This window comes from Sphaerodactylus townsendi, linkage group LG02 (assembly GCF_021028975.2).
Source record: "Sphaerodactylus townsendi isolate TG3544 linkage group LG02, MPM_Stown_v2.3, whole genome shotgun sequence".
NCBI lineage: Eukaryota > Metazoa > Chordata > Lepidosauria > Squamata > Sphaerodactylidae > Sphaerodactylus > Sphaerodactylus townsendi.
The window spans coordinates 68469098-68482202 of record NC_059426.1 but is presented as its reverse complement, the minus strand read 5'-3'; the positions used below and the strand labels follow the sequence as shown (position 1 = coordinate 68482202).

Genomic DNA, 13105 nt, shown 5'->3' with positions numbered 1-13105 from the left:
ACACGAATCAGACCAATGTGACAAAAATGGTTGTATACAAGAATTCATACATTCCACAGTAATACAGAGGAGACATGCAGATAACTAATATATGTTTTAATTAGATTTTGTACATCACAAAATTAAAGTATTGTAATAGTACATATCTCCAAGTAGGAAGCTGTGTTGGTCTGAAGCAGCAGAAAAAAAGTGTGAGTCCAGTGGCGCCTTTAAGACCAGCCACGTTTTGTTCTTGGTATAAGCTTTTGTCTGCATGCACACTCCTTCTCAACAGTCAGTTATATCAACTTTGCAAGCAGTGGTGTAATGCCCTTATTCAGGAGAAAGTTCCATGGACACAGACTTGCTTCTGAGTAAGTATGCATAAGATTGGGCTTTTACATGTCAAAGTATCATTACTCTAGAAGGAAAGTCTGGTTTTCTTTCAAGCACTGTTCATAGGCATTCATTATCAGTGTCATGGTTTCTCAGACACATGAACACAGGATGCTGCCTTGTACTGAACCAGGCCACTGGCCCGTCAAAGTCAGCATTGTCTATCTACTCAGAGTGATTTCTGCTCTCCAGGGCCTTGGGTCTTTCACCAAGGACTGAACCTGAGACCCTCTACAGGCCAAGCAGATGATCTACCACTGAGGCACCCCCTCATGGGAGGGAGATACAAGAGCTTCAGTGGATCTCAAGGAAGCTCAGCTGCATTCTTGGTTGGTTGAGCAAAGATTTCAGACTTCCTGGTAGGCTTACATTTGGTACGATTAACTGAGAAACTGTAATCCCTGGGTATTGTCAGCTAGAGAACAGTGCTACAAAAATTTGAGATGGGTAGTAAGCAATTGTATTGTTACTTGATTATTTGCAAAGGTTTAGAAATCAGGCTGTGGTTCTCAGTATCTGAAGTGCCTCTTATTTCTGGGCCAGGGGGGTATGCAAGTCATAGGACAAAAAGCAAGAAGTAAAGTTGGCCCCAAGGCATTTCATGGCCCTTTTCATAGATGTGTTGTTTTCCAGGACATCCCCATACACTAGGTAGTCCATTTTCTCTAGTTTTTGGGCTAGTGCTGCTATCACCAGATGAATGTAGCCTTTGCCCCGGTGAGCTGGCATGGTGTAAGCGTGGGTCAAACATCCAAACTGATCCAGCAGGACCCAAGAGATGGGAGATCCTCCAGCATCTAGAAGACAACAGCTGGGAAAAGAGCTGATCAGCTGAGTTAAGTACTGGAGGCTCTGCTCAGTGCCACCTACGCTCCAAGTTTCATTCAGCAGGGTGGCTTGGGTCATGTTGAGGAATGAGAGCTTCATCTCTGAGCCTAGCCTGAGGAAGAAATGGGAGCTTAAGACCGATCCACACAAGCAGAAATTGGGGGCTAAAGATGTAAGGGCAAGCCAAGCTGAATACGTTGGGTTGTATGCAGTGACTATACAGAAGCTGCGGAATAGTGTTCAGGAAAATCATCCTGTTTTGAGATAAAAATTGCATAAAAAGCATACCTGAGCCATTGCACTCTGGGCCCTGTGAAAGCAAGGTGGTGGTTGCTCAATATTTGCTAATATGGAGAGGAAGAGCCCACAAGTCTGGGGCCTGGTTTCTGAGCAAAAGCTAAGAGCAGTGATAGCATCCTCCCTTGTCAATATGTTGTACAAGAAATATTTATTTGGATTGCTATCACAGCATATGTATTTTTGTAAGATATTAAATTCTCCCTATTCTAGATGCAACATCTATGGCACCATCGATACGTATTTTATTCACCACTGGTGGTGCTTTTTGTTCCTATTGTTTTGAAAGTATTGGTGACAGTGTAGGAGATTCTTGAAGAAATATTGCTAGTATAAGACTCTCGTAGTGTAGACCATAGCTGTGTACTGAGGAAACTGATCACATCCTTTTATAGCGTATGCTGACATCTCGGAAAGCTGGATCTTTTTTTGTTTGTTTGGTACTGTTCAGCAATTAGAATATTATTACTCAAACTTCACTGTCTATGGAGCAGGGGTCCTTTCCCAGAATGCATGCTGAACACGGCTAACTACCTTTTATAACCCTGCAAAGGGGATATATGTTACTGCTGAAATTTCCCCATTTTTGTGTAGATTAAAACCTACCAAACACTAGGGGAGATGGAGTAGCCGTGGTGCCTGAAACTAGAATCCAGCACTCTCCAATGAGGTGCCCACTAATACTTCCCCTGGCACCCACTCAGCTTTTCAGAAGGTTAGTGGGGCTGTTGTAAAGCAAGGCTTGTTATTGGCTGCCCTCATTCAAATGAAACCGTTTTCCACGGCTGCACTCTGGAAGACTGGCTTGTGGTTCTGTTTCCCCCTACAGGCGTGTCTTTTTAAAATTATCCCGCTACCTACTCCTTGCGCTTTTCTTTAGAAAAAAACTCCAATCCTCCCTTCTTTCCCACCTGGATTTCCTTCCTTTTTAAAAAAAATCCCATTGTGCAATTCTTTTGCGAAAAAAGGGGGGATATATTGTATTTGACTGACAACCATCTGGGTTTGGCTGTACCTCCTGGAACAGCCATTTTGTGGTGGCTCTCCCCATCCCCTCTTCCAAGGGAATCCACAGGTTCATAAACGTTGGTGGACCCAACTGTAATGATTCCAGAAACCCCCAACATCTCACTTCTACATTCTTCTTTAAAGAAAGAGTTTTCCCCATGTTTCAGCTTTCTGTTCATTGTAGCCATTCAAGTGAGGTCTCCATTGTTGTTTTTAGTTTCATGGCTAGTAGCAGCTCTTATCCCAACTAGCACTGTCACCTCCTAACCCATGTAGTTATGAGTGCTACATACGTGGATGTGGCAGTAGACAGATCCATGGGCTTCTTTAGAACGAAAACCCGAGTATGAGACACCAGTCTTGTAGTGAAGTTTTTGATGGCTGCCAGGGTCTGGGATGTCTGAAATACACCATTCTGCAACCCTGGGGAGTATAAAAGGGGCAATGGTGAGTTTGAGCTCAGGTAGTTCAGAAGGCTAACGTGGTTAAAGACTCAGACTAGGACCTGGGAACCCCAATTCAAATCCCTGCTTGTGCCATGCAACCTTGCTGACTGAGCCAGTAACTCATACTCAGCTCTGACCTGTCAAGGATATGGAAAGGAATTTTTTAAAAGTTCAGAGGGAGAATGGTGCTTGTGTGCATGTATGCATTGTACACCATATTTAATTAGTAGCACTGATACACATACTAAGAAGAGAAGAAGAACAGTTTGGATTTATATCCCCCCTTTCTCTCCTGTAAGGAGACTCAAAGGGGTTTACAATCTCCTTTCCTTTCCTCCCTCAGCACGAACACCCTGTGAGGTGGGTGAGGCTGAGAGAGCTCTGAAGAACTGTGACTAGCCCAAGGTCACCCAGCATGTGTTGGAGTGCACAGGCTAATCTAGTTCCCCAGATAAGTCAAGTGGCAGAGCGAGGAATCAAACCCAGTTCCCCAGATTAAAGTGCACCTGCTCTTAACCACTACACCACGCTGGCTCATTACCTAAGCATTACCTTGCAGTAGGAATTCCTGGCCCCAATCAATGGCATCTGTATCCGTAACCAATTGTTGGTAGGCACCCAGATCCGTATAAAAAACTGCACAGGATCGAGCAAAATAGTTGGTCTCTGATGAAGGTTTCTGGACAAGAGCACAAAGAGATGAGAATGGGGAGAGATCATTCCTTTGTACAGTGAACCTCAGGGCTATTCCAGATTACTTTGTCATACAACACATCTACAATGGGGAGTTGTTTCAACAGCTCTACATGGCTGCTGTAAGATTTGCTCTCTATTCAAATCCCAATTTTTCAGTGATGAGAAAATGATTTCCTGCCCCTAGTATCACCCCTCTTAGTGGATACTGTGTGAAAAGAATGTATGTATGTGACATACTTATTGCCCAATAAAACCTAAACTAATTTTACTGCTTTAACAACATAATCTACTGCCCTTATCATACAAAACTGCAACACTTGACACATTTATGAAATTTAAAAATAATAAAACAAGATGGAAGGAGGAAGGCCTGGGGCAGGAGTGTCCAACTCTGGCGCTTCAGATGATCATGGACTATAATTCCCATCAGCCCCTGCTGGCCAGTGGGGGCTGATGGGAATTGTACATGAACATCTGAAGTGCCAGAGTTGGATGCCCCTGGCCTAGGGGAAAAATGGAAGCTATCATCCCCCCCCCCCCCCAAACTTTTTGGTTTTTTTGTTGAGTCTTGTCATTTCTATTAGCAGCCAGTGCTAATGAACCTGCTAGTTTAGAAACAAAATATGCATCTTTAGAAGCAAAAGCAGACATTGTTCGTTCAGGTGTCCAGAGGCATCCAACCTCAACAGTACCTCTCTTTGGGGCCGTGCAATGACGACATGAAAACTGGGCCAGGAATCCACAAGTACCTCTTGATGAAAGGGGTTTTCTTGACAAATGTTCAGTACAGCCCCATAGACCTGTTGAGTCAGGAGAAAGTTATAAGTCTTATCTGTCTTGAGAAATGTAACAGAAACATGGCTAGATGTGACCTTGCTTGTTTCTAAATGTTACTCTTGCATTGTCCTTGCAAGTGCCTGATCCAACAAGGCAAGGGTGAGTGGCAACACTCAAGGGGCATTGCTGGGCCACTGTTATCTTTCCTTTTCTATAAAGTCTCAATGACACAAGAAACAAGTTCCTTAGGGTGATTCTCCACAGTACATTCTGTAGGGCTTGACTTGCGTCTGCTGGAATTTTTCTTCATGAAGTCGACTTGCTGTCATTCCACATAGTGGCTGAGCTCATTCTTCCTTAGCTGAGCTCAGAGGGCGGGATGAACTGTGCATGCCTCTTCCTGCTTCGCATTCTATTGGCTGTCACGAAAAGTTGGCACCTGAGCTCGATTCACCGTTAATCCACACATTCCCGAGTTCGTCTCTCCTTACCCGAGCTCAGTGGGTGGGGTCAACTCTGTTTGTCATCCACTCCTCTGCCCCGATTGGTTTCCAAGTTTCCGGCTCTACACATGCTCTGAATGGTCAATTATGATTGGCTGGCCGAAAACGCCTCATGATTGGTTAAAGGGAAACTAAGCCCTGATTGGGCAGAGACAGGAACAACGTGATTGGCTGGAGGGGCGAGTACAACAGACAGTCCACACAAGCATGAGCTCGACACGAGTTCACCAAAAAGTACTCCCTCCGAGTAGGGATCGAGAAGATCTGGCTCAGACGGGTCGAAGGAGAGTCAGACTTGTGTCGAAATCTGCGGCTGTGCGGACTACCCAGGCCGAACACAAGTCAAGCCCTGCTGGTAATGTACTGTGCAGAATCTCTCTTGGTCTCCTAATATTTTCTGTTCTATATGGTAATAAAGGAGCAGCCCTGCTTCCTTTGCAGATTTCAGGTAAGGAACAGAGCTTTAAATTGAAGATGACTGGAATGAGTGACTCTGAGATGGAGCTGAAGCATTTTGAGAGCACTCATTTCTCAAGGATGCAAGAGCAGATCTAGGGAAAGCTAAACCACTTGGGCTCCTTAAAGTATTTAGAGTAGGGGTGTCTAACTCTGGTGCATCAGATGTTCATTAACTACAATTCCCATCAGCCCCTGTTGGCATGGCCAAGTGGTTGGGCTGGTGGGAATTGTAGTCCACGAAATTGGCCATGCCAGCAGGGGCTGGTGGGAATTGTAGTCCATGAACATCTGAAGTGCCAGAGTTGGACACCCCTGGTTTACAGGAACCTTTTAATTGGATTTGTTGCTCAGACAGAAATTAATTGCTGGGGCCACTAATGTATGTAGTGGTGGGGTTCTGTGAGGGGAGGACTACAAGAGGACGCTGTCTTACCTTCAGGGACTCCGGAAAGTGACTTTGCAGCTCTTTCTTCAGCACCTGCAGCTCGTCCTGGTTGTCCAACACCAGCATCCTCAGAGTAATCTGAGTTTTCAGAAGCTGTAGGGATTAAGATGGAAGAGTGTTGGATGGGGAAGAGACAAAAAAATGGCCACATGCTTCCCATGTACTTCTCATACTTTCCCTGAGCAGAAAAGACAGCACATTTTAAAAAGTATTATAAAGATTTATACTCTGCCCTATGCTGCAGGTTTAGTTCAGGATCAGAATGAGGACAAGGGAAGAGGCAGGTTAAAATGTATAATAGAAAAATGATCCAACTTTAGTAGATGAAGGGTACTACAGTAATATTTGAAATTTGCGTGGGGAATGTATCTTCGTGCACATTACTCACTAATATGTTTTGCATTTAGTGACTTAAACCTTGCATGTTGGCTGTGCATTGAGAAAAATTAAAGGAGGACCTTCCTTCATGTTGTTTCTTGTAGGGTTCCTGTAACTCACTGAACAGTGGAATTTTGCCTTAGCTCAGTAAATATATTTATGACTCGTATTTGAGTCTGAAGGGAAAGTGCTGCTGTCTCCAGGCGAATTGTTGGGTAAAAAACCAAGGCCCTGAAAAAGGGCTACTTACTAATATAATGGTAGCTCCAAAAATGTAATATTGTCTTTAATAACCAGTGAGATATTAAGTAGCTTCATATGAGCTCACATTGTGGACCTTTGGTTAGTTTTATAAAGGCAAATACTCAGTTTATTAAGTTGTTACAAGCCCCTGACAAACTGGCCCAAAACGAACTATTTGGAAAGGAGAATTGGGAACATTTGCAATCAGCCTGTAGTAGTAAAATAGGATTAGCTGGCAGAAACCTTCCTGTAAAACAAATTGAATCTCACAGTTAATTATGAAATAATGGGTTACGTAAAACAGTGTTTCAGCTTTAAAATATGCAATTCTCTGTAAGGCTCCCTGAGCAGATTTCCCATTTAGGCCTGTACAGTACGATGGTTTTTAAAATAACATGTCACTTGTCTGCTACAATAACCCTCAGAGTTCTACCTCCTCTTGTCTCAGCCCCATTTTAAACAGTCGGATCCAATTTAAATGTGATGTTGGAAGATAAGAATCCCTAAATTAACAGTCATGGAGCTGCTAGTGGATGGCAGAGAGGAAGGCACTGCACGTGCCCAGGATCTTTAGCCTGAGGCTTCAGTGCGCGGAGCTAGTATGTTGAACACTACAACCTGGAGCTCCATTGCACTGGTGTACTAACTTGACAGGCATAGTAGACTAACTTAAATCGAACTCTTACGCACATGCAAAATTGGTTGCATTAAGTTTCTTGTGCTTGCCAGCAATATGTTTAAATTGGGCCTGACCTGGTCACAGGAAAAATGTTGAAAGAGTCAACCCCATACAAGGAGATCTGGAGCAGGGGCATTCAGGGACAGTGCTAGCAGCTTGGCTTGTAATACAATCTCTGGTCTTAGGTTCAAGTCAGGAATTTGCGATGAAACCAAATCCTCTAGGGAAAATTACTTTTACTTACTTACCCCTTTGGGGTATCAACTAGTAAGTGTCTCTCCCCCCCCTCCCCGCCACAATCCAGCATTCAGTGAGACCTGTTTGCAAGAGTCATTAAGAACACCTGTTCTGTGTTTGTAACACTCGATGGCTAGGATCATGCAGTTGCCTGTGGAGCAGGAGGTAGACAGGTTGAAGAATGTTCTTGACAGTTCAAGTGCTTTGTTGACTGAAGAGCAATGGAGTGGGCAATGTTGTAAGGGGAGGAAAGAAGGAAGGGAAGCAGAGAACATAGTTATATCCATGGGTGAATGTATTAATCCCTAAATCAGCAGAAGTGATTCTGCTAATGGGCGGCAGAGAGGAAGATACTCTGTATAAGGGGGTGGCCAGTTTTCCTGTTCCTGCTCCAACACTGGCTCTCAGATGGTGTTTTTCTGCCTGTTCCTGCATTATTTCTTTTATACTGGTCATCATAAGTCAGCTGTGACTTGACAGCACTTCTCTCTCTCTCCATCTCATACTAAAGCTACAGGATTGCATCTCCTTTGTATCTGGGCCTTCTACCCTAAATCAAAGTAGGTTCTTGTTCTGAGACAGGAATGATCAGTTTTCTTTCCAATGGTAAAGCTGATATGTCAAAAAGAGTAACTGCAATCTATAGAAAACATTTAAGTGGAGCAGGAGAAGCAACAGATGACATGACACTAGGGCAGGGAGATGTGTTAGTCTTAAAGTTTGAGTCAAACTCTGTAAAAAAAATCTACAGTGTGCCCACAGCCTGCCCAATCTTGCCATTGCAGCCTACGTACACATAATGGATGCTTCTGGAGCCCGTGTTAGGGACTGTTCAGTACACGGATGGAATTTTCTCTTGACACACTAAAAAAATGCCCTAAGGCAGGTGGCTCCCAAGGGCATCTTACCTGCCTGGTCTGATGGAAAGGGTGAGAGTCTTCAGGCAGCCCCACTGGGCTACCAATGGTGGAAGGATGGGAGAAAAAAGATGAAGAGAGGTCTTCATTCAGTATACTCCCATGTTCTGCTCTTCTTCTTTCCCTGTCCTGAGAACTGAGCTCACAGGGAAAGAGTTTGAGCCACTAGGGGCCTGGATATAGATATATATCTATAGATAGATAGAGAGAGAGAGAGAGAGATCTATCCACCCATAAATATATATATCTCCATATATATATATATATATATATATATATATATATATATATATATATATATATATATATATATATATATATATATATATATATATATATAAAACAGAGACCAAGATTGGTTAATTATTGAAAAGGTCATCATCAAAAGGGGAACGTAAGGGAGGAAAAAACAGGCAAAAAATCATAGAAATTGATGAAGCAAGGGCTACCAGACTACATTCACTGAAAGATTGAGGGTAAAAAGTAACCAGGCCCATGTTTTATTTAGAGTAAAACAAATCTTAAGAATTATGCAAATAAGCAGTATTAATTTTCCACATGTTCCCTGTTTTAGCAAGAGACCAGAAGCACCCTTACCTAATTTTTCCATATTTTTTAAAGTATATGAAATTATTGGTGCATATATTGCCAAAATATAAACTGAATTAGTGCGCATAGATTTAAAAAAGAACAGCTTGATATGCCAGTTATTAAGCCTACCATCACATCTTTTCAAATATTTTTATAATTACAAATATTTCCCATGAGTTTTCTGATTATTCAAATTATTCCAATCAAATCCTGGACCAGACTAGTGAGAAAATGGAGGAATAAAGATGGAATCCAAACACATTCACTACTGAATAAACTCCCTTGAACCTAGTGGGACCTCCTTCAGAGTAAGCCTCGACAGGCTTGGGCTTCAACTTTCAAGCTCTGCAGAATGCCAAATAAAGTATCTTTGCCTCCACAAACAATCCTATGCGAAAAGTTTAGTAGCCAATAAAACAGCACCTTGGAAAAAAGGCTGGATATTGTATGAAAAGCATTTGGACTTCCCAAATAAAATTCTAAAATAGTTCAGAAATAGCAAAAGCTGGACTTCATTTACCGAATAAGGAAGACAGGCGGCGGTTTGCAATCGATTAAACCAACATGGGAATTACATGCACATGCATATCTGTAAATCCTGGTATTTATAAAAGTGACGTGAATTCTATTAATGATTTGGATTAACGTTCTCTCCCTAAGGGGATTTCTTAGAAGCTCCTCTATTACCCTCCAACTACATTCTTGTCTTCTTTGTATTCATGTTTCAGACTCTGATTTTCACAATATGGACTGTACCTTATTTAATTAAAAAGCAACAAAATCACAAGAGAGCCAAAGAAGAACCTAAAACAATATCAACATCCAAATGAAAACAAGATTTACATCTATTATAGAATCATAGAGTAGGAAGAGACCACAAGAGCCATCAAGTCCAACCCTCTGCAATGCAGGAACACACAATCCAAGCACTCCCGACATATGTTCATCCAGCCTCTGTTTAAAAACCTCCAAAGAAGGAGACTCCACCACTCTCCGAGGCAGTGAATTCCACTGTCGAACAGCCCTGACGGTCAGGAAGTTCTTCCTAATGTTTTGGTGGAATCTCTTTTCCTGCACCTTGAATCCATTATTCTGTGACCTAGTCTCTGAGGCAGCAGAAAACAAGCTTGCTCCCTCTTCAACATGGCATCCCTTCAAATATTTAAATGTAGCTATCATGTCCCCCCTTAACCTTTGCTTCTCCAGACTAAATATCCCAGCTCTCTAAGCCTCTCTTCACAGGGCATGGACTTCAGACCATTTACCATTTTTGTTGCCCTCCTCTGGACTTGTTCCAGCTTGTCAATATCCTTCTTGGATTGCGGTGCCCAGAACTGTACATAATATTATAAAAAGCAACAACAACATGTATGTATTACACAGATTACAATGGTGCAAGATGATATTTACAGTGTTTTTGCATAGGATATGCAAGATCCCATTTGTTTCATATTGTTTAACCTTTGTGTATTTTTGTACACTCTAGTAAAAGGCATGATAAAATGTAAACATGTTTGCGAGACTTCGATTTCGAATACCTTTAATGGCATATAAACCGCATATACATCACAAATTTAAAACAAGTTTTACAATTTCAAGCGCATTGAAATAACACCGTTTAAAAATTTAGCCACTGCTTCCAACAGATCAAGGTTGTGGCTATTTAAAAGATATATAACCTTCTGATCATCTGTTATGCCTTCACTTCCGTACAGGGAGGGGATTATATGCTTCTTCCTATCTTTCTCATAAAGGGAACAATTCAACAGCATATGAGATACTGTTTCCACAGAACCCATGCCACAGGGGCATTTCCTTTCTTTGTGTGGAATACCAAGATGACGTCCCTGGCTAAAGGAAGAGGGCAAAGCATTACACCTAGCTAAGGTGATTGCTCTGCGCCACCGGGCCTCAACCAGGAGGTAGAGTAGCCGGGCTGCTAGTAACCTATCCACCGGTATTCCCAGAGAGATCGGGGAACAGGTTTTATTGGCTTCCTCTAGCATCTGTTGGAACTCTCTATCAAAAAAGTCTCTTCTTGATAGCCCCATAGACCTCCTGCTCTGTTAGCATCAGCAGGTCCTCTAAGGAAATACCCAGCTCATTGAGTTTGGCTTCGATTTTAGCCCACCATTGGGTTGTGTGGAGGATGGTACGTCCCTGGGATGTGTAGTCCCGTTCATCTCGATTGAAACAGATCCTGGCCCAAAACTTGAATGTTCGACACCAGGCCAGAGTTTCCAGTCGATGCTGACCTGTTTCTAAGCACAGGACCGGATATGGGACAGAATGGGGCAAGCCAAGGATTTTGTACAGAAAGTGCGACTGAATTCTTTCAACCTCTCTGCTCCATGCCCCTATCCAGATGGGAATCCCATAAAGGATTTGTTGGCTCACTTTGGCATTAAATACTCTCAATGCCGCAGGGATGTATCCTCTGCCTTTCCCATAAAGGAAGCGTATGATGGCTGAAGTACTTAATCTAGCGATGGAAATGGCCCGATTCCTATGAGATGTCCAGGAGGCCCTATGATGGTAGGTGAGCCCTAGGTATTTATAATGCACTGCACCTGCTCAAACCTACTGTGGCCTACCCGCCAGATGGTGGCTTTCCATTTATGGGTAAATACCACAATTTTAGATTTATCTAGGTTGAGTTGCAAATCGTTGAGTGTGCAGTATTCTATGCAATGCTCTAGGGCTCTCCTTAATCCAACTCTTGTACGTGAAAGTACAACTGCATCATCGGCAAACAGAAGCAGGGGTATAGAAGTTGAGCCCAGAGTTGGACTATGTACTATGTACTTGGGCCTCACTTAGTGAGGAAGCTAGATCGTTAATAAAGAGCTTAAAGAGTGTAGGGGCCAATACGCAGCCTTGTTTCACTCCTTTAGTAACTGGAATTTGTGGGGTTAACAATCCCTTTATGTTGCATCTCACATGGCAGTAAGTATTTGTGTGCAGAATCTTGATTAATTCGAGCAACCTTGACTCTATACCTTGGCTACTGAGTTTCCTCCAGAGAATCTCTCTATTAATAGAATCAAATGCACTCCGGAGATCGATAAAGGCTGCATACAAGGGGCTCTTTTTCCTCTTGTATTTGGTTATCAAGCAGCTTAACACCAGGCAGTGGTCAAGGGTTGACTTGCCCCTTTGGAATCCAATCTGTTCCCTCCCTATGACATTTCTATCAACAATCCAATCAGTTAATTTCCCAAGGAGGTATTTGGCATAGAGTTTGCCCAGAACTGAGAGTAGACTGATCGGTCTATAATTAAGAGGACTGGCAGGGTCCCCCTTCTTATAGATAGGGATGATAATTGAATAGTTCCACACAGTGGGGATTATACCTGTTAGGTTAACCGTGTTAAACAATTGTGCCAATATAGGTGACCACCATTCCCTGAATACTATAAACAGCTCTGGTAAAAGAGTATCAGGGCCGGCAGCTTTACCACATTTAAGTTGACTTATAAGTTTCCCAATCTCAAGGGGGGATACTGGGGGCCAGGGGTATGTAAACATGTTAAGGTTTCATTAATTTAAATGGAAATTAAACATGATCTTATTTCTCCCATTGAAAACCATAGGACCACAAGCACTTTGCTTTCGGCAAATTGTGCCCCAAGTTTAATGTTCAGTGTGATACACAAGTGATCTGGAACCATCACATGTATAGTCTGTCAGCACAATGCTGTAAACAAACAATTTGATTAATTTACATAGCATATCATCTGATTTGCTCGATCAACAAAAATCAAGCGAAGGTGGATATTCAATACTTCCAAGTCTAATTGAGCATCTCTTCCATGTTCCCCATTAGCTTCACTCCAGAGGTGTAGCTATAAGGGAGCGGTGTGTGTGTGTGCCATGCACTGGTGGGGGCGGAACATTGCCCCCTGACCACGACCCCGCCTCACCAGCCTGGCCTTTTTTCAGCTGGCAGAAAAAGGTAAGTGGAGGGGTGGAGGCGGGGTGCCATTCCCCCCCCCCCCACACACACACCCCTGCTTCACTCACACAGGACACTGGGAGTGGAGAGCCAGACAAAAGTTTTTTACCTTTGTCAGGGAATTTTGACTAGTAGGAGTTCAGAGGCTCATCAGCTAGAACTTGACCCAAAAGACAAGACTCAGGAATTGTCAGGAAAATGTTAAGATTTATTGTAAGCTAGCAATACACAGAGAGAGTCTCAAGATCTCAAGTAAGGGTCTTTCGCTGGG

The 13105-nt window shown here is 42.8% G+C and overlaps 1 protein-coding gene across 2 annotated transcripts; it reads right to left on the bottom strand.

The window, feature by feature from the left end:
- Positions 1 to 90: 90 nt before the first annotated feature.
- LOC125426110 (glycine N-acyltransferase-like protein 3) lies at positions 91 to 9766 on the bottom strand. Of its 2 annotated transcripts, none has more exons than XM_048484258.1 (6): positions 9723 to 9766; positions 5823 to 5927; positions 4343 to 4450; positions 3507 to 3633; positions 2802 to 2931; positions 91 to 1315 (listed from the first exon to the last, which is right to left on the bottom strand). In XM_048484258.1, exons 2-6 carry the CDS (start codon positions 5898 to 5900, stop codon positions 904 to 906), a joined length of 855 nt encoding a protein of 284 aa, XP_048340215.1. In that variant the 5' UTR covers positions 5901 to 5927; positions 9723 to 9766; the 3' UTR covers positions 91 to 903. The 2 variants fall into 2 exon arrangements, with proteins under 2 accessions (XP_048340215.1, XP_048340216.1); XM_048484259.1 differs by lacking the exon at positions 9723 to 9766 and adding an exon at positions 8280 to 8450.
- Positions 9767 to 13105: the final 3339 nt, after the last annotated feature.